The sequence below is a fragment of the Zingiber officinale genome, chromosome 11A (assembly GCF_018446385.1).
Source record: "Zingiber officinale cultivar Zhangliang chromosome 11A, Zo_v1.1, whole genome shotgun sequence".
NCBI lineage: Eukaryota > Viridiplantae > Streptophyta > Magnoliopsida > Zingiberales > Zingiberaceae > Zingiber > Zingiber officinale.
The window spans coordinates 90,143,179-90,164,700 of record NC_056006.1 but is presented as its reverse complement, the minus strand read 5'-3'; the positions used below and the strand labels follow the sequence as shown (position 1 = coordinate 90,164,700).

General features: G+C 35.2%; 1 protein-coding gene across 1 annotated transcript; it reads left to right on the top strand.

The window, feature by feature from the left end:
• The first annotated feature begins 7,969 nt into the window (after positions 1–7,969).
• LOC122031882 (callose synthase 5-like) lies at positions 7,970–20,598 on the top strand. The gene is made up of 40 exons (XM_042591086.1): positions 7,970–8,145; positions 8,242–8,338; positions 8,459–8,569; positions 8,713–8,838; positions 8,933–9,025; positions 10,182–10,273; positions 10,355–10,487; positions 10,592–10,729; positions 10,831–10,907; positions 11,005–11,092; positions 11,177–11,302; positions 11,371–11,485; positions 12,496–12,827; positions 13,008–13,060; positions 13,131–13,191; positions 13,299–13,380; positions 13,472–13,521; positions 13,625–13,711; positions 14,716–14,838; positions 14,912–15,006; positions 15,098–15,182; positions 15,266–15,426; positions 15,613–15,736; positions 15,831–15,925; positions 16,034–16,157; positions 16,232–16,383; positions 16,494–16,603; positions 16,707–16,832; positions 16,914–16,982; positions 17,077–17,266; positions 17,396–17,507; positions 17,585–17,704; positions 17,809–17,924; positions 18,009–18,092; positions 18,216–18,328; positions 18,407–18,636; positions 18,780–19,577; positions 19,730–19,780; positions 19,866–20,051; positions 20,176–20,598. The coding sequence occupies exons 3-40, from the start codon at positions 8,555–8,557 to the stop codon at positions 20,404–20,406; spliced, it is 5,163 nt and encodes a 1,720-aa protein (XP_042447020.1). The 5' UTR covers positions 7,970–8,145; positions 8,242–8,338; positions 8,459–8,554; the 3' UTR covers positions 20,407–20,598.
• The last annotated feature ends 924 nt before the right edge of the window (positions 20,599–21,522 follow it).

The following is a 21,522-nucleotide window of genomic DNA, read 5'->3' as shown; positions in this document are numbered from 1 at the left end:
AGTAATAATTCTAACGAGTGGTCTTAGGGTATATGTTTCCTCGCAAGGAGCGATGAATCCTCTATAGGCTATCCAAACATTTTCAGATATTTTAACTTATACTCAATCATTACGGGTCCACACCTCAATGAGGTGCTTGCTTAAGATGTCAAAGTATAAGTCTTCCTGACCAAGATGACTTGTATACCTTAAGTCGAAGGAAACTTGCACTTGAGCTTCAGTAAGAGCTTCATAGACATATCCATATATATAGATAATCATATGAAGTCTTATAGCGAGTCACTCCAATGAACTAGTTACCATAACTAGCATCCACGTTTAACTCTTGACGTCCCAATATCTCCAGCCAATGAGAAAATAACTGCTTGACGAACAAGGAGTACAATCGTGCTAGTCTTACAAAATTGATGATGTCAAAATGCATCAATTTGACGACTAGAGAAATTCTAATACATTCATAATTGTACATGTATAGATAATCACTAGTTGTGATCCAATCACAATTTCTCTCATGCTATGAATTGTATTGCGGACATTTAGTAAATGAGTTTAAGACAATCAAATATATAATATGCAATCAAATAATGAATATATATTTAGTAAAAATCATAAGACAATCGCCTTAGGACATCCCTCAAAATCTAACAAAGAAGAGAAGAAAATCTTCTAACGAACATCATTATGGTTTATCCACAATAGATGAGTCATCTAGAGAGGTGGCTAAGGTTAATAGCTCTAGAGAGCTCAAAGAGTCAATTTGGGGCTCATGCCCAATAGATCTCAAGTGGATATTGTTTGGGATTCTAATGTGTTATGAAATATGCTAAAGTGTTTTAGAGACGGACATGAGTCTCAAACCTAGGAAATTGACACATATAGGATGTGTTTCATGTATGAAAATATGAAATTAGGTTCATATGGCATGAGCAGTCAACTGATATAAGTCTAAAACTATTTTTCAGCATTGGGTTTGACTGAGACAACTTATATAGGTGTATGAGATCCTTGGGGGATAAATACACGAGTTTAGGGTCAATTTAGATGATCAAATTTCGACAATTGGGATATTGTTAGAAGCTTTTTGATATTAGGCAAAAGGAGAAAAGTAAGGTTTAAGTGTGGAAAACCTTAAATACCTTTGCAATGAGAAATTCCTATCTCAATAGGGAGCTTAGGTGTAGGGGGAGCCTTGTGATAAGTTCTTAAATATCCTTGTGGTGAAATTCCTAGCTCAATGGGAAGCTTAGGTTAGGGGGAGCCTTGTGATAAGTTCCAATGTATGTTGCATGTTTCAATAGCATAGTTGATTGCTATTATATTTTCCCTAACTTAAACGTATTGCCGAACATCAAAAATGGGGAGATCGTTGGAAGCAATCTTGAGGCTCCGGTGTGGCCATGAGTTTTGATGTTTGTATAAAGGGTTTAAGTTAGGTTCACCCTTGAATTTGATATGTGTATTTGAGTTGTGCAGGTTTGTAGGATACACATATGACTTAGTTTGATAGCTTCGAGTTCTGCGAAAGATGGAGTATTCGAGCGGTCGTGGGCAAGGCTGCAAGGACAAGCCGAGGGAAGCAGATTTTGAGGCATACACAAAGAATGACATTGAGACAAGTCACGGGCTTGAATGCATCTAGGGACGAGAGCCAAAGAAAAGAGACTTGAAGGCAAGAGGTCAAGGCTGCGAAAAAGAGTCAAGTGAGTCATGAAGGGTCCGAGTGTGAGAGAAATATACTCGGGAAGGGAAATCCTAGGTTTAGGGTTTTACCAGTCGACTGGTTTTGGGAGCAGTTAACTTAGGCAGGGCACAAAATGCTTCTGTGCCTGATAGCTGAAAGGATCAGTCAACTGGTGGTGGCACCAATTGATTGGTGGTGACACTAGTCGACTGGTAAAGAGCCATTAGCAGAATCATGGGTTTTACGGAGTACCGTTGGCCATCACTAGTTGACTGGTAATGGTAAAATCAACTTGCTAATTTTCCTAAACTTTATATAATTGAGCTTGAGATGACTGGCCTTCGTTGACGAAATTAGATTTGGTTAAAGTCTAATTAGAGACTCCAAGCCTTAGTAGCAATCCGTGTGTTCTTGGTCGAGTTGTGATGAGATTACTCCACCGATAAGGAGGATTGTGTTGGTCGGAGTTTTCGGGGACTAATCTATCGATGGGTAGGGATCGTCTACCTTACGGACAACGTGAAATAAGAGTTTTATCTCCGAACCACGTAAATCGTTATGTTGTGGTTTATATTTCTTTTCTTATTTTTAGCTTTCATATTTATATTTACTTATATTTCCACTACACTAACGAATATATATATATATATATATATATATATATATATATATAGAGGAAAACGAATGTTTAAAATAATCAAATTATTCCACCTCCCCTTTAACTGGTCTAAAAATCCCCAATAGAGGTCATAGCCATCGCCCACATTATTTATAAATAATTTATAATTTTAACAATTTAAATTATCGGTATAATACAAACAAGCAAACAAAAAAACATTAAAAATATAGAATTACTTTTTGTTAATTCATTTTAGATCCACAACTCTATAACTAGCGGGTCTCTTGATAGTTAGCTACGTTTAAGTTTTGACCACACGTGTAACCATGCAACTCTTATCAATAGAATTTACTTCATTCCACTTGATCCTCTATATGAGGCCGACCGGTAAAAAAAAACTTGGTTTTAAGGTAATGATGGTAGTTTTTTTAAGCTAAGACAAAATGTATTCGCCTTCTAGTATGAAACTAACAAATATGATAAATAGGTTCACTCAAGAGGCTACTTAACTACATGAAAAAAAACTAAAAAAAAAAATCCGTAGATTTGCTCAATTTCCTAATGTTTTCCGCTATCTGAATATGCACTTTGTAGATTTGTTTTTTTGTTTTTTTAACACAAAATCTTGAATTTTTGCTAACTATTACTTGAATAACAATGATAAAGCTAACAACTTCAACACCTTTTAGAAAAAAAAAAAATGAGCTTAAGATTCCGCAGAGGGCTTTCAGCAAGAACCAAACTATTCAGAACTTACTTGTAGATAATAACATCCATTATATTTAGGAAAAGATCATTGGTATTTGCAAAATAGAAGAATGTAAATCAGTGGTTCTTTCCAAAATATGATGACTACAAGATTCCAACAGTCGCATCTAACTATAGCTGGCATCACCAATTATTGGTTGCTACTCGGAAAATCTAGAGGTTCCACTGTATAAAAATTTTGTATAAAGGTCTGAACCTTTTCCTAGCTACCATGTGTTCTTTTAAATTAAATTTTGGATCGCCTGCGGAACTTAACACGTTTGATCCAAAACTTAATCTATTCGTTCTTTTAGGTTTTGACTTGGGTCTCCTGCGGAACTTAACACGTTCGACCCAAGTCACCTTAAGTTATTAATTCCATTAAATATTAATTTCCATAATTGGTTCCCAGTACTGACGTGGCGAGGCACATGACCTTCTTGGATATGGGAGCAACCACCACCGACTAGACAAAACCTTTTATAGAAATCTAATATTTAATTTCCTAAAATAACTTTAGGTTAACCAAAAAGAACAATCAAATCACAAGGAAAAAAAAAGAGCACAACTTCGAAAAACATATTCGAAATACTAGAACGTAAGCCTCTTGTATTTGGTATTATTTATATAAATAACTAGCATGATGCGGAAAGGAAAAATTACTAGTTATACCTTCTAGAAAGACCTCTTGATCTTCTACCGTATTCCTCTTCTAACCTCGGATGTTGTGTGGGCAACGATCTTCCGAGATGAGAAACCACCAACCACCTTCTTCTCCTCCTAGCTAGGTTCGGCCAACAATAAGGAAGCTTCACCAAGGAAGAAGATCAAAACACCAACCAAGCTCCAAGAGATGCTAGCTTTCTCTCCTTCTTTTTCTTCTTCTCCAAGTAGTATCTGGCCACCACAAGAGCTCCAAGGGGAGAGAGAGGTTCGGCCACCACAAGAGGAAGAGAGGGAGAGGATGATGGCCGACCACACCAAGGAACAAAAGAGGGAGAGAAATAATAGAGGTTGTGTCTTAGGAAGGCACCCTCACCCCTTCTTTTATATTCCTTGGCCTAAGCAAATTAGGAAATTTAATTACAATAAAATTTCCTTAATTTCCTTGACATGATTTAATTGAGAAAAATAAAATAAAATTTCCCCAATTAAATTCTAATGGCCGGCCACATCATGAAATCAAATTAGACAAGTTTCAATCAACAATTAAAACTTTCTAATTTATTTCCGGAAATTTTTAAAATTAAAATTTCTCTTCAAAATCTCTTCATGGTTGATAAAAAGAAATTTCCATAATTTTAATTTTACAACATGTAAATAATTTTAAAGAGAAAATAAAATATTTCACCAATCTACAAATAAGGAAAGAGATCTAATCTCTTTCTTTAATCTTTTGTAGATCTTTTACCAGAGAGATAATTTAATTTTAATTCTCTTTAATAAATTATATTTTCCACATAATAAAAATTAAAATTAAAATTCTTTTTTAATTTAATTTGGTCGGCCCCTCTAGCTTGGGTTCAAGCTAGGGCCGACCACCCCAATTTATACCTAGGTCGGCCCTAGCTTGGTTCCCAAGCTAGCTTGGCCGACCCCCTTTAGGTGGGTTTAGAAGGTGGGTATAGTACTCTATAAATAAGAGGCTACGATAGGGACCGAGAGGAGGAATTGGTTTTGGTCTCCCGATAAAATTAAGCATCCCGTGTTCGCCCGAACACACAACTTAATTTTATCAATAATAATTCATTCCACTAGAGAACTATTATTGAACTACCGCACCAATCCCAAATTACATTTTTGAGCTCCTTATTATGAGTGTGTTAGTCTCCCTGTGTTTAAGATGTCAAATGTCTACTAATTAAGTGAGTTATTGACAACTCATTTAATTAATATCTTCATCCAAGAATAGTACTACTAAACCTTATCGTCATGTCGGCAGGGTTTAACATGACAATCCTTATGAGCTCCTCTTGAGGACATTATCAACCTAGTATCTCTAGGACACAATTTCCTTCTATAATCAACACACACTATAAGTGATGTCATTTCCCAACTTATCGGGCTTATTGATTCATCGAACTAAATCTCACCCATTGATAAATTAAAGAAATAAATATCAAATATATGTGCTTGTTATTATATTAGGATTAAGAGCACACACTTCCATAATAACCGAGGTCTTTGTTTCTTTATAAAGTCAGTATAAAAGAAACGACCTCAAATGGTCCTACTCAATACACTCTAAGTGTACTAGTGTAATTATACATTCAAGATAAACTGATACCTAATTACACTACGACCTTCTAATGGTTTGTTCCTTTTCATTTTGGTCGTGAGCTACTGTTTATAATTTATAGTCGATAACATCATCTTCTGTATGTGACACCACATAGTATGTTATCTACAGTATAAATTAATTGAACAACTACATTTATCACAAATGTAGACATTTGACCAATGTGATTCTTATTTCTAGATAAATATTTTATACCAAAAGTTAGACTTTTAGTATACATTCTAACACCTATAACAACATAAACTCAATTAACAGCTAAAAAAATTGATAGAAGTTAAATATATACCGAGCAAAGTCAAATAAATTTTAAGGAAGACCTCAGTTGACTCCAACATTAATAATAAATTGTTTAATCAGAACTGTAAAGGAAATGAGATCTATTAGATTCAGCCATTCAACAATATTTAAATTCTCTTCCTTTTTTTCTAAAAAAATAATAGTTAAACTCAAAGTCATGGTCTAGAATTTTTCTTATGTTGTTTAGGGTCCAAAGTTAGTCCTATCATCTTTGGAGAACTTGTTTATTAATGTTTACGCCCCAGTTGCTTCTTGGGTGCTTCTTTGGCTTTTATTCTGATTATTTACCAAAAAAAGTCCTTTGTGTATATTGTTATCATTGTGCTATGCTGCCATGATAATGTGTCATCATGTGGCATTCCCTTAACATTGTGTTATTCATATAGCAATATCAAATTATCAATTAGCAAAGTGTTCTATGAGGTTAGTTGTCAGCAGATGGTAAAAATCAGTTTCCCCTTGTTCTTCTTTTTCTCCACAAAAGAATTCTGATTATCTAAATGACATCTTAAATTGCCCCCACACAAATGCTATAATACACATCAGTTGTTGAGCTGGTGTAAATTCTTGGGAAGAAACGTAGCTTACGGTATGTATCATATATGCCCTTCTGTTTTACCTATTAGATTATTGTAAATATTTTAGCTGTCTAATATTGTCAACCTTACGGGTAATTATGGAATAAGAATTTTATCTTCAAACCATGTAAATCGTTGGGTTGTGGTTTATATTTCTTTTCTTACTTTTTAGCTTTCATATTTATATTTAATTATATTTCTACTTTTTAGCTTTTATATTTAGCTTTCATGTAAATCTTGACTTTCGCCGGCCCGTCGCTTCACCAAATATGTTCATATCAAACTAAGCATAAGTACAAAAAAAATAATTCATCCATTAAATGTATAAACTATAGGTGATAATTGAGTCTAGCATAGATGAGTACATGTTCTGTATGAAAGGTCAGGTCGATCCCGGGTGTCACTGCCTGCATTTATAATTTTAAAAATTTAAATTATCATATAATACAAACAAACAAAAAAAAATATTAAAAATATAGAATTACTTTTTGTTAATTTATTTTAATCCATAACTCTATAATTAATGGGTCTCCTGACATTTAGCTACGTTTAAATTTTGACCACATGTATAACCATACAATTATTATTAATAGAATTTACTTCATTCCGCTTGACCCTCTATATAAGGCCGACCGAGTTACCTCCTTTCTCCCCTCTTGTACTTGAACGTATTTAGAAGGGAAGTAATTTAGGTCTTTTCTCCTTTCTTCTTTTCGTCTTCTTTTCATTTGGTTGGTTGCCCAGGATCGCCCCGCCTCTCGTTATTCCCAGACGAAAGGTGCATTTTTTTAAAATTATTATTCAAATAAATGCACTGACTTTCTAATCCATCCTCGGTTTATTTAACAGGTGGTAAAGCGACGGGCCGGCGAAAGTCAAGCTCAACCGATCTCAAAAATAGAAAAAAAAAATTATAAATCAAAATGAATTTATAAGTCTCCGGAATAAATATAGAGGAAAGAAGAAGTAAAAAAAACAGACTTGAAAATGACTGGTGGAGAGCAGGCATTTACCTCCGGGATGCCTAGCGGAGTGAACCCGAGTTTAGCCTCCGGGCCACAAGGATTAACGCGACGGGCATCGACAAGGAATCCAGTCATGACAACCTTCTCATTGGAGGTATTCGACAACGAGGTGGTGCCTTCGTCGCTTGGTAGCATTTCTCCGGTCCTTCGCGTGGCATCGGAGATCGATTCCGAGCGCCCTCGTGTGGCTTATCTATGTAGGTTCTTTTGTCCCTCCGCATTTTAAATTCCGACAAAAATTACCTCGTTAGAACACCTACATCAGTTATCCTATCCATTCTTTAAATTTAGATTTGATGAATAATAATTTTCTAAATTTAGAGAATAAAATTTTTATCATAAAAATAAAATAATATATTTTTTAATCTCTCCTTCTACTTATTTCATAAATATAATAATAAAAAATAGAAGAAAGAGAAAAAAATAATAAAAAATTAAGAATGATAAAAATTTAGGATATTTAACATAGTGTGTAGTGAAAAATGATTATCTAAATTTAATAAAATAAATTATTTATTTAAATTTTAGATATAATAATAGAAAAATTGATGTGATTGCTTTTATCATTTGTCATTTGTTTTTGTTCCATCGTAGGCCGATTTTATGCGTTCGAGAAGGCGCACAGGCTCGACCCGAGCTCAACCGGACGCGGAGTTCGCCAGTTCAAGACTGGTCTCCTGCAGCGCCTCGAGCGGGTAACTTCCCTAATCCCCTAATCTTTAGGGTACGAAGATCTTGGTTGAAGGTCATGGCTTAATCTTGAGTTCAACGTCTCAGGATAACACGCCGAGTCTTGCTAATAGAGTGAAAAAGAGCGATGCGCGAGAAATCGAGAGCTTTTACCAGCAGTACTATGAGCGTTACGTTCGTTCTCTGGACGAAAGGGAGCAAGCAGACAGGTACCCTGTTTTCGCTTTGCTGCTATTTGTTGGTGGTGATTGGGGGCAGCATTCTTGGACCTGTCATCCATATGTTTGTTTTTTGATTATTGGCAGAGATCAAATCGGGAAAGCTTATCAAACTGCAAGTGTCCTTTTTGAAGTCCTTTGTGCTGTTAACAAGACTGAGAAAGGCGAAGAAGTCGCGCCAGAGGTATGTGTTGTTTGGCCAATTATGCATCCTTTTTCTTTTCCCCCTTGACGCCTCTGGAATTGCAACGAGAGTATGAAATTGCGTCGGGTTCTTATGCTGGTGGTGGTTGTCTGTGAGCAGATCATTGCTGCTGCCAGAGATGTCCAGGAAAAGACAGAAATTTATGTACCTTATAACATCCTTCCCTTGGATGCCGCCGGTTCTTCACAATGCATCATGCAGCTTGAAGAGGTACTGATCTTACACTTCAAGTGTCTGTACTGCTAAGTTCCTTTTGATGATATGCGTCTTGGTAGTGAACTCTCGGGAGAAACATTATTCTGAAAGATTTAAACAGACTAGGAAACATACACTTACTGCCCCAACTTTGACAGATTAGAGCAGCTGTCGCAGCCCTGAAGAACACACGAGGTTTGAATTGGCCTTCTGTTGATAAACAAAAACAGAAAACAGGAGAATTGGATCTACTTGATTGGTTAAGAGTCACGTTTGGGTTTCAGGTAGAACATTTTCCAAATAAGGAACTATTTCTTTTTCCTTTTCTTTTGGTCCTCAAGAATGTTAGTATCACCACTTACTATTACTTTTTTGCAGAGAGACAATGTAAGGAATCAAAGAGAACACTTGACTTTGCTCCTTGCCAATGTTCACATAAGGCTATCGCCGAAGCCAGAACCTCTTACCAAGGTACGTATGCTTCTAGAATTAGATTACCAATCACTTTAACACCTTCACTAAAGTATGTTAAGCTTGTAATATGACTAATGTTTATACCTGCTGTCTTTGTTTGCTTTCGTGCGCATAATTGGCACCACATAACCTAGTCATATATTGCTGAACTTCATGGCTGCCCATTAATTTATTTCATATTGCCTTAAAAAAACACCATCATCACTTTGAGGGAAAAAAACTTGGTTTTAAGGTAATGATGGTATTTTTGTTAAGCCAAGGCAAAATGTATTGGCCTTCTAGTATGAAAATAACAAGTATGATAAATAGGTTCACTCAAGAGGCTACTTAACTACATGAAAAAAAAAAACTAAAAAAAAAATCCGTGCAGATGATGGATATTTATTTTTATAACTATAATTCACTAGATTTGCGCAATTTCCTAATGTTTTCCGCTATCTGAATATGTACTTTGTAGTTTGTACTAAAAAAATTGATAGAAGTTAAATATATACCGAGCAAAGTCAAATAAATTTTAAGGAAGACCTCAGTTGACTCCAACATTAATAAATTGTTTTATCAGAACTGTAAAGGAAATGAGATCTATTAGATTCAGCCATTCAACAATATTTAAATTCTCTTCCCTTTTTTCTAAAAAAATAATAGGTAAACTCAAAGTCATGGTCTAGAATTTTTCTTATGTTGTTTAGGGTCCAAAGTTAGTCCTATCATCTTTGGGGAACTTGTTTATTGTTTATGCCCCAGTTGCTTCTTGGGTGCTTCTTTGGCTTTTATTCTGATTATTTACCAAAAAAGTCCTTTGTGTATACTGTTATCATTGTGATATGCTGCCATGATAATGTGTCATCATGTGGCATTCCCTTAACATTGTGTTATTCATATAGCAATATCAAATTATCAATTAGCAAAGTGTTCTATGAGGTTAGTTGCCAGTAGATGGTAAAAATCAGTTTCCTCTTGTTCTTTTTCTCCACAAAAGAATTCTGATTATCTATATGGCATCTTAAATTGTCCCCACACAAATGGTATAATACACATCAGTTGTTGAGCAAATCTTGATTACGCAAACTAGATATCTGATTATCTCCTCACTTCCAATGCAATAATTTTGTTACATGAAAATTCTTTAACTAAAGCAATATTCCTATCACAGTTGGACGAACGTGCTGTGGATGCAGTTATGAACAAAATATTCAAGAACTACAAATCATGGTGTAAATTCTTGGGGAAGAAACATAGCTTACGGTATGTATCATATACTCCCTTCTGTTTCACCTATTAGATTATTGTAAATATTTTAGCTGTCTAATACTGTATATTCTACAGGCTTGCACAAGGTTTACAACCACAAGAAATTCAGCAGAGAAAGATTCTCTATATGGGTTTGTTTCTCCTTATTTGGGGTGAAGCTGCGAACATTCGCTTTATGCCAGAGTGCTTGTCCTATATATTCCACAACGTGAGTCCTCTATATTGAATTTGCCTTTTTAAACCTCCAACGGCATGATCTTTTTATGTCTTAATTAGTTTGGTTTGTGCTCATGTAAATCATGATGGTATCAGATGGCATATGAGCTACATGGACTATTGGGAGGCAATGTCAGTGTTGTGACAGGAGAGAATGTTAGGTCTTCATATGGAGGAGATGATGAAGCATTCTTGAAGAAAGTAATCAGCCCAATTTATCGTGTCATAGAAAAGGTTCGGATGAAGGAAAAGACACCATGAGTTGAATAACTAAGTGACATCATGAGTTGAATAACTAAGTGATGATGTTATATACATGTATTGTTACTCTCCAGGAAGCTCAGAAAAGCAATAATGGAAATGCCCCACATTCAGCTTGGTGCAATTATGATGATCTCAACGAGTACTTCTGGTCTGTGAAGAGATTAGATTCATAAAGAAATAAGCGTCATATAATTTTACATTTTATTAGTCATTTTGTTCGTGAGCTTGATTGGCATAACTATTAGGTCCACTGATTGCTTTTCTTTGGGCTGGCCCATGAGAGATGATGGAGAGTTCTTCAAATCTATACGGGAATCAAGGTCTGCAGTCCAGGTATTTCACAGACATGGAAAAAAAACTAAATCATCTGATAGAGTTTTCTAAATATATTGCCACACTGATAAAATTCATTTACAGGGACGCTCATCTAGGAAAGTGCCTAACAAAAGCATGGGGAAGGAAAATTTTGTTGAGACTAGAACATTTTGGAATATCTTTCGAAGTTTTGATCGCATGTGGACATTCTACACAATTGCATTACAGGTATTATCATGATTATACATTGTTTTTTACAACAATCGGGTAATAATCCAATTTTGGAATTTGTTCAGGCAATGATAATTGTGGCTTGGAGTGGTTACCCACTGACACAGATTTTTCAGGAAGATATGTTGTACCCAATATCTAGCATTTTCATAACAGCAGCAATTTTACGCCTGCTTCAAAGTATGAAGTCTTTGGAACTTTATCTTAATTTTTTTTATATATAGATTTTGTAATTAGTAAAAAGCTTCATTATAAAGTTAATCCCATCTGTTTCATACAAAATTCATGTACATGATATTGGTCACACTATTGTTGAACCAAAATGAGAAAAAACTTTTCTAAAGAAATTGATAAAAAAGATAACTTCTGGCTATAGATCTACCTCTCACCACACAATGATTGGTAGAGATATTATGCATGAGATGGCTCACATATATTATCAATACTTGGTTAGATGAAAGAACCAATTCATTAGTTTGTCAGATCTAGGTCCAAAATTCTTAAGCAGAAGGTTATAGTACTCTTATATAAGTTTATAAATTTCGTTCATTAACTTGTAACACTATGTAAGACTAGAATGGAATTATCTCCCCAACAATAAAGTTCGATGGCATGTCAAGATCTTAAGTCCAGCTCACAATCTAACAATCATCCTTAGTCACAATTATCATCAAGAGTTTTCAATTATCTTACATTGCTTAACAGTAGGAAACTGCTACTACTTTCTTGCTCAGATGATAATACATATCAATTTTTTTGGTAACCATTAGCCTGAAATGCATAAGTCTAAAGCAGTGATAGCTCACTCATTAAAGCTTACAAATCTTGTTCGTTCACCCACAACATTTCATTGTTTGCACAAAAGTGATATAATATATAGTCACTATTTTCTGTCCATCTCATCTTAGTTGGAGAACCTATTCTAATTTCACTTGACATTCTGATATTCTGACAAATTTGTGTGTCTGGAAACAATCAAACATCATTTTGTTTGAATTAGCATCATTTACTGATTTGCCAGTTTGTATAAGGTTCTTGCAATTCCAATTTTGTTTTTTTTAAAGGGAATATTACAGAAATCATTAGCATTAACTTTTATTCAATCCATTTTATTCCTAAGATCAAAAACATCATGATTTCTTATTTGAAATCAGTATTTTTAAAAAATATATATATATATTTTATTACAGGTATTCTTGATCTTGTTCTTAATTTCCCTGGCTACCACAGATGGAAATTTACTGATGTCTCGAGAAATGTCCTCAAGATATTAGTGAGTCTTGCATGGGCCATAATCCTTCCTCTAAGCTATACAGATTCTGCATGGATAAAGTTGCCCTGGAATAACATTGGGCAATACCTACATCAGCTAAATGGCATACCACCTCTATATATTGCGGCTGTGCTATTATATTTGTTGCCTAATGTCTTAAATGGATTTTTATTCCTATTTCCTATGCTTCGAAGATGGATGGAGAATTCAGATTGGGGTGTCGTCCGGATGCTCCTATGGTGGTCTCAAGTATGCAGGCACATGTTTTTCTATTTCTTTTTCGTAATTATCTTCATGGTTCTTAATTAAAGAGGTTGAATGTTATCTAGCTAGTGTTTGGGAAATTAGCCAGATTTAATTCCTATACAAGCTCTCTTTCACTCTCTATTTCTTGTGTCTTGATCAGCTAACTCTCCAACTTTTTCTCAGCCAATGATTTATGTTGGGCGTGGTATGCATGAAAGTCAATTTGCACTGTTCAAGTAAGTTTGTATGTAGTTGTTTTTGCAATATGTTTTTATTTTTTTTAATTGGATGTTTTTTTTCCTGAAGGTACACATTGTTTTGGGTGTTGCTGCTATCTTCCAAGTTTGCATTTAGTTATTATATGCAGGCAATTTCTCCCTCTTTCTTTTATATTAGTTTTCACACGTCATAGCATAATGCAAGACTAGGATTTGAAAGCATCCTTTCTCTCAACATGTTTGCGCCATGTAACAGATCCAACCTCTTGTGAACCCCACAAAGGACATTATCAATGTTCATGATATACATTTTGTGTGGCATGAGTTTTTCCCCAATGGTGAGAATGCATAGTTCATGTTTTCTTGGTGCCAAGTTTACACAACACATTATTTAGATTTAAATCGTTGACACTGTTCTCTCTGCTGCAGCCCGTGGCAACTATGGTGCTATTATTTCACTTTGGGCTCCTGTGGTATTGGTATGCCAATATGGTTCTCTGTGGTCATTGCTAGTATTCTGTTTCATAATTCAGTGTATTTAACCTCAAAAAATCATTTATGCTATTTTAAAATTTTTCTCAGGTTTATTTTATGGATACTCAAATTTGGTATGCAATTTTCTCAACATTAAGTGGAGGTTTCTCTGGAGCATTTGGTCGACTTGGAGAGGTATGAATTTTGAAGCATCAATGTTGCTAGTTCAAACACAAAGACACTTCTTGCAATAAAATTTTCAAATATTTCTCACAAGTGAATCTGCAAGAGTTCATCAAGAAGCAAATATCTCATTCATTTCTTAGCGCTACTCTGTCATGATACCAGAATTGATTCTCCTACATGAAAAATCTCTTCTTCCCCTTCCACAGTTCCACCTATATCTCTGTTATGATGCCATGTCTTCTTACAAGCAAAGGTTTCTAGTGACAACTACCTATCGTGGAAGGTGCACCTTTCCCCTCTCCTTGGAGCTGTGGTCTCCTTGGTGTTGTTGACAACACTCGTGTCTGATTCTAGGTCTTTGACAAATGAAGATCCAAGTACCAGATGTTCTAATTATTTGATGTATATGCTATTGTACACCATACACCTTAGCTTACTTAGCAAACCCTGACAAAAGATCTTCTTAGCTTCTTCTTTTTGGTTCTTTCAAATGTTTGATTCTTGTGTTTCCCCAATCATGGGGAACAATTGATAGTATATAGAAAAAATGTGTTTTGACATGTTTATTATTGCAAATCGGTTAAAGTCCTGTGTAAGTAGATTTATTGCAGAATGCAGTTGCTTTGAGATGGTTTGAGACATTTGTGTGGGTGTTTGTATGCAGCCTTTGTCCATCAGCATTATGAACAAATACATGGGCTTGTCATTTGTCTATCACTTTTTTGATTTTTTTGACATATTTTTTTCATGCATTTTTCCATTTTAAATTGTATTTGATGTTGACACTGATTGAAATTTAATGTATTTACATATTCATAGTTTTTTCTGTGCTTAATAAATTGATCTATTTATGACCTGTTAAGTAGAATAATGACTGATGATAATGTATGAAGTGTTTATTCTTTCTGTTTAATAGTGATTGATAGTTCGACGCTTGACATATTAAGCTACATCATTTATTTATGTTTTGTTATTTCTAACTTATTCTAAGTCTTGCATTTATCTTCTTGTAGATTCGAACACTAAGCATGCTGAGATCACGGTTTTATTCATTGCCTGGGGCTTTCAACACATGCCTTGTACCATCTGAGAAAGTTCGTAACAAGGGATTCTCTTTCTCGAAGCGCTTTGCTGAGGTTCTCATCAAACTGTAGAATATATTCTCATATTGGAATTTCAGCTCCTTGTTCTTACAGCTATCAATATTAGGCCTCTCCGAATAAGAGAACTGAAGCAGCAAAATTTGCTCAGCTATGGAATGAAGTAATATGTAGCTTTCGGGAGGAAGACCTTATAAGCGATAGGAAAGGCCTCAAACTGACTTATTTGCTTATCTTTTCACTCAATAATTGTTAGTTTAATTACTTGGAGACTCAATCTAGTTTGGTGATTCAGGGAAATGGATCTTTTGCTAGTTCCTTACTCATCAGATCCCAGCTTGAAGGTAATACAATGGCCACCGTTCCTGCTATCTAGCAAGGTAATTATTGACACTATTATGATGCTTTCTTAGTCTTGTTACTTTCAAGGTTTCCTTTGTCAATACATGTATTTATTGAGCAGATACCAGTAGCATTGGATACGGCTGCCCAGTTTCAAGCAAAGGATGTTGATCTATGGAAACGTATCTGTGCTGATGATTACATGAAATGCGCTGTTATTGAGTGCTATGAGTCCTTTAAGCTTGTCCTTAACCTTCTTGTAGTCGGGGAGAATGAGAAAAGGTTTGATCCAAGCCTTCTGTTACTGAATTTTGATAAACAATCATTTGTTACTTTTGAGTCTTCTATTTTGCTGATTTTTTCCCCTTTTGGTTTTCATACTGATGAAAATGTAAATAAGTTCTTTTTTTTTCACAGACCTATTTTGTCATGTTTAAATTCATATGAAATTTTCCTTGCTGGCTACAGGATTATTGGTATCATTATTAAAGAAATTGAAGCTAACATTGCAAAGAATACATTTCTTAGCAATTTTAGAATGAGCGCCCTACCAACACTATGTAAGAAGTTTGTGGAACTTCTGGATATCTTGGTGAGTCATATTATGTAAATTGGTCTCTCCATCCTCCCTGTTGGTAACTAGACTGAAAAGGAGGATTATAAACTCTTTCCTTTTCATATTGCAGAAAGAGGGTGATGCAGCTAAACTTGATACAGTTGTTTTATTGCTGCAAGACATGCTAGAAGTAGTCTCCCGTGATATGATGGTTAATGAGATCCAGTTAGTACAATATCATACTCATTCTGAATAGTTAATTTGGTACTTTTTTGTGGGAGAAATAAGTCATTTGATTGTCTTTTAACTTCTGATTTTCAACATTGATTTCAGTGAGTTAGTTGAGCTGGGGCATGGTAATAGAGATTCAGTTCCTCGAAGACAACTTTTTGCTGGCACAGGTTCAAAACCTGCAATAGTGTTTCCCCCTGTACTCACCCCACACTGGGAAGAACAGGTGTTTCTCAATAAAATCAGTCCTAGGCTAATCATTATATTGATAGAAGCCATTAATTTTCTACTTCATTGCAGATTAAGCGGCTTTACCTCCTATTGACAGTAAAGGAATCTGCAATTGATGTTCCCACAAACCTTGAAGCTCGTAGAAGAATAGAATTTTTCTCAAATTCTTTATTTATGGACATGCCTCGTGCTCCTAGAGTTCGTAAAATGTTGTCATTCAGGTATCTACTCAATTTATCAATGCCAAGAAGATGGACTAGTACATGTAATACGTAACTTGTTCATGAAAGTTATCTCTTATCACTTTCATTTAATTTAAAATGTTTTGCAGTGTAATGACTCCATACTACAGTGAGGAGACTGTGTTTTCAAAAAGTGATTTGGATTTGGAGAATGAAGATGGTATCTCTATAATCTTTTACCTGCAAAAGATCTATCCAGGTTTAGTCTCTGCTTCTTGGTAGTTCATATAAAAATCTATTTTAGATATTTCCACTTCTTCTTCTTTTTTGTCTCTGTATTTACATTAATCTGATTGATATAGATGAATGGAACAATTTTATGGAGAGAATCAATTGCAAACGAGAAAGTGAGGTTTGGTCAAATGAAGAAAATGTTTTGCAACTTCGTCATTGGGCTTCTCTTAGAGGACAAACACTTTCTAGAACTGGTAAAAAAATTGATCACGTACCTGAAAGTATTATTATCAAATAGGACTTTTGACAACTAATTTGTATATGTATGGTTGTAGTGAGAGGCATGATGTACTATCGCAGAGCTTTGAAGCTCCAGGCTTTTCTGGACATGGCTCAAGAGAGTGGTTAGTTATTTTTTCAAAAATTTATTTTTAATATCTGGAAAAAGATCTTTTGCATGATTTTTCATTTTCTCCAATTTTAATTTTCCTTCTGCAGAGATACTTGAGGGTTATAAAGTAGTAACCGATCCTACAGAGGAAGAAAAGAGGAGCCAAAGGTCATTGTGTGCTCAACTTGAGGCTATAGCAGATATGAAATTCACATATGTTGCGACATGCCAAATTTATGGCAATCAAAAACGGTCTGGAGATCGGCGTGCAACAGACATTTTGAACTTGATGGTTAAGTATGTCTTGTTTTTGCACATCAAAATGACAGTTCCTTTACAGAAAGAAAAAGAATGACATGTCTGTTTTTTTTGCTCATTCTTGTATGTGTGTTGCAATTGCATCTAATAAAAATTCCATAAATGTAGCTACCCTTCCCTTCGTGTTGCATATATTGATGAAGTTGAAGAAAGAGATGGTGACAAGGTTCAGAAGGTACACTACTCTGTGCTGGTAAAAGCTGTCGACAACCATGATCAGGTAACAATTTTAGTACAATCTCAGCAGCATTATTAATGGAACGCATGAAATATTGATATATATTTTTCTTCTTCCAGGAAATATACAGGATAAAACTACCAGGGCCAGCAAAGATAGGTGAAGGGAAACCAGAAAATCAAAATCATGCAATAATCTTCACTCGTGGTGAAGCTCTTCAGGCCATTGATATGAATCAAGTAATAAAAATTCTCTTAATTGGTTAATGATCTTTTTAGATTTTAGCTTATCAGGATTCTTCTTCTTCTTCTTCCTGTTTTTCCCTTTTTCACGAAAACTTTAGGATAATTATCTAGAGGAGGCATTTAAAATGCGCAATCTTCTGGAAGAATTTAATGAAGACCACGGGCTACGCCAGCCTACCATCCTTGGTGTCCGTGAGCATATTTTCACAGGAAGGTAAATTTAAATGATCGGTTCTAAAATTATGTGTTGTTCCTATCGTGTGGACAGATGATTTAGAGTGCTTTATTTTTATTGCAGTGTTTCATCTTTGGCATGGTTTATGTCAAATCAGGAAACAAGTTTTGTGACAATTGGACAAAGAGTCCTTGCAAGCCCCTTGAAGTAATCATTGCTTCCCTTTAAGTTCTTTTTATATCATGTTTATTCATCATATAGCATGTTTTTGATCTGTTCTTATATAGGCAAAAATCTTCCTTCTTAGTTATCTTTTTATCTGTTTTTCAGAGTTCGGTTCCATTATGGACACCCAGATGTGTTTGATAGAATCTTTCACATAACTAGAGGTGGCATCAGTAAGGCATCTCGAGGGATCAATTTAAGTGAAGATATATTTGCTGGTGATGCTACTTGAAAACATTCCACTTAGATCTTGTTGGGTCTTATGGCCATCCTAACTCATATTTCTCCACTATCAGGCTTTAACTCAACCTTAAGGCGTGGAAATATCACCCATCATGAATATATCCAGGTTGGAAAAGGTCGTGATGTTGGACTTAACCAAATCTCCCTGTTCGAAGCAAAAGTGGCTTGTGGTAATGGAGAGCAGATACTTAGCAGAGATATCTATCGCTTAGGGCATCGTTTTGACTTTTTCCGAATGCTGTCATGTTATTTTACAACCGTTGGATTCTACATCAGCTCGATGGTAACACATGTTCCTTGTTTACATTTCAGATATTTACATTTTATTGCCCATCATCTGTTCATATTCTTCTCTAAAGATATTAATTTATGATTATTTATTAGCAAAGAATATCACTGCTTAATACTTCTTTATGCTACTTGCAGTTGGTCGTGATCATAGTTTATGCCTTCTTGTATGGAAGACTCTACTTGTCACTGAGTGGGATGGAGGATGCTATTATGACTCAGGCAAGGAAGAGAGGCAATACTGCTTTGGAGTCAGCAATGGCATCTCAGTCAGTGGTTCAATTAGGTTTGCTAATGGCTTTACCAATGATAATGGAGATTGCACTAGAAAGAGGTTTCAGGACTGCCCTTGGCGATTTCATCATAATGCAGCTTCAGCTTTGCTCTGTGTTCTTCACATTCTCCCTAGGAACAAAGTCTCATTACTTCGGAAGAACAGTGCTGCATGGTGGAGCTAAATACAGAGCCACAGGAAGAGGATTCGTTGTCCGGCATGTTAAGTTCGCTGAGAATTATAGGATGTATTCAAGGAGCCACTTTGTTAAAGGGTTGGAGCTGATGATAATGCTGATAGTTTATCAGATCTATGGTTCAGTGGCTACTGATTCGATGGCTTATATTCTTCTGACATCATCAATGTGGTTCCTAGTTGGTACATGGCTTTTTGCACCATTCCTTTTCAACCCCTCAGGCTTCGAATGGCAAAAGATAGTGGAAGACTGGGATGACTGGAGCAAATGGATAAACAGTTGGGGTGGAATTGGTGTGCCAGCAAACAAGAGTTGGGAATCTTGGTGGGATGAAGAACAAGAACATTTGCAGTCAACCGGTTTGTTAGGGAGGTTCTGGGAAATAGTGCTCTCTCTGCGGTTCTTCATTTTCCAATACGGCATCGTGTATCATCTTCATGTTTCAAATGGCGACACAAACATCATAGTAAGTTATTTCAGATACCTCAATCTCAGTGTTCTAAATTATTTGTCTATGTTTGTGAAACTATTCTTCTTGATATGCATCACAAAACACCCATTAGATGATCTAACATAATTAATCTTTTGCATATTTTCTGATGTTCCTGCATTGATCAGGTGTATGGATTGTCCTGGTTCGTGATTGCAGCGGTATTTTTGATACTGAAGGTCAGTTGTCTGACCACCAGCTTAGTAGATTCTCTCAATTTGGACAATACTTCTTTTCCATTTTACCAAAAATACTCGTGTGCAGGTGGTGTCGATGGGGAGGCTGAAGTTTAGCGCAGATTTCCAGCTCTTGTTCCGGCTGCTTAAGTTGCTACTTTTCATTGGATTTGTGGGAACTCTGAGCATTCTCTTCATCTTCCTCAATCTCACTGTAGGAGACATCTCTTGCAGCATCCTCGCTTTCATGCCTACTGGTTGGGCTTTGCTTCAGGTGAAGTATCATCAATTAAGCTTGTTAACTTGCCGATCACTTCGCTTTCATGTAGACTGGAGGATTTTAGAGACTAAATCCTTAAACTTGCGCTGGGTTTTCGTTGTTGTTGGTGGCGGTGCAGATTTCACAGTCACTGAGGCCAGTGGTGAAGGGGCTGGGATTGTGGGGCTCCGTCAAAGCGTTGGCCAGGGGTTACGAGTACGTGATGGGGCTGGTGATCTTCGCGCCGGTGGCCGTCCTTGCCTGGTTCCCGTTCGTGTCGGAGTTCCAGACAAGGCTACTGTTCAACCAGGCCTTCAGCCGAGGGCTGCAAATATCACGTATTTTGGCCGGAGGGAAGAAGCACAGCTGAGCTGAGCCCGTCGTTCCAATGTGCCGTCAGTCATTCACACGTGTACACCAAAATGTACTCGATTCAGTGCATGCAAAATTCTGCGACTGAAGCTTCCCTTCTTCAATAAACTCGATGACATTTTTTCTATTGTTTTCCAAACCATCATAGAGTTTATGAATTTTACCAATGACCCAATTGTGGATGTCAATTCACCCAAGAAAAAGCAATGTTTTTATGCGATTTTCCTCATGTCAGAAGGCCTATACTAATTTTCTACAACTACTTTTTAAATTTAAAAAAAAACACATCTATTGCAAAATATAAGGAAAAACATAATATAGGTTTAATAATATTCATTTGAAGATACCGTGAATATTTCAATAAATTAAAAACGAAAATTGCCATATAATAATTTACTCTAGGTAAAATCACAAATAATTTTTGTAATATAAAAAACTGTGCTCAAATATTAGTCAAAAATTTAAAAGGCTATCTTTATTTTTTGAAAGATGAAGATGGTGTCCCATTTTAAATTTTTTAAAAAGGGTACTTTACCTCATGTATAATTATTAAATTACCCTACAATATACTATTCTCATTCTTATTTCTTTCCTATATTTTCCACCTAAATTTTGAATTGGGTGTGTATTGTAATAACTATGATTCATAATTATTGTACAGTTATAGTAGCTACAATTTTATAACTATTATAATATAATTTTTTTAATATTAAAATTATTTGAAACCTCCAAAAAAAATTAAACAATATTTTTTAGCCCAAAACTAGTTTCACCTTGTAACCTGAATTTTTGAACGAACTTCAATTTAATATATTGTGTGTTCCATTGTTTAATTTTAGTAAAAAATTACGATATCTCAAAATTTAGGATTTAACACTCACGTATAACTTTTGTAAAATTATAGTTGTTACAACTAAGCTGTCATACTTATTACAATTTTATAAATAAAAAGTTATAATTTTTTACTTGGATTGAATTATAACATGTATAATATGTCAAATTGATGCACTGATTAGAGGTGAAATTGGAAACAACCTAGTTTCAAATTCAAAAATATCATTTAAAATTTCTTTTAAAACTACAAATAATTTTAATTTTAAATTTTTTTTCATTA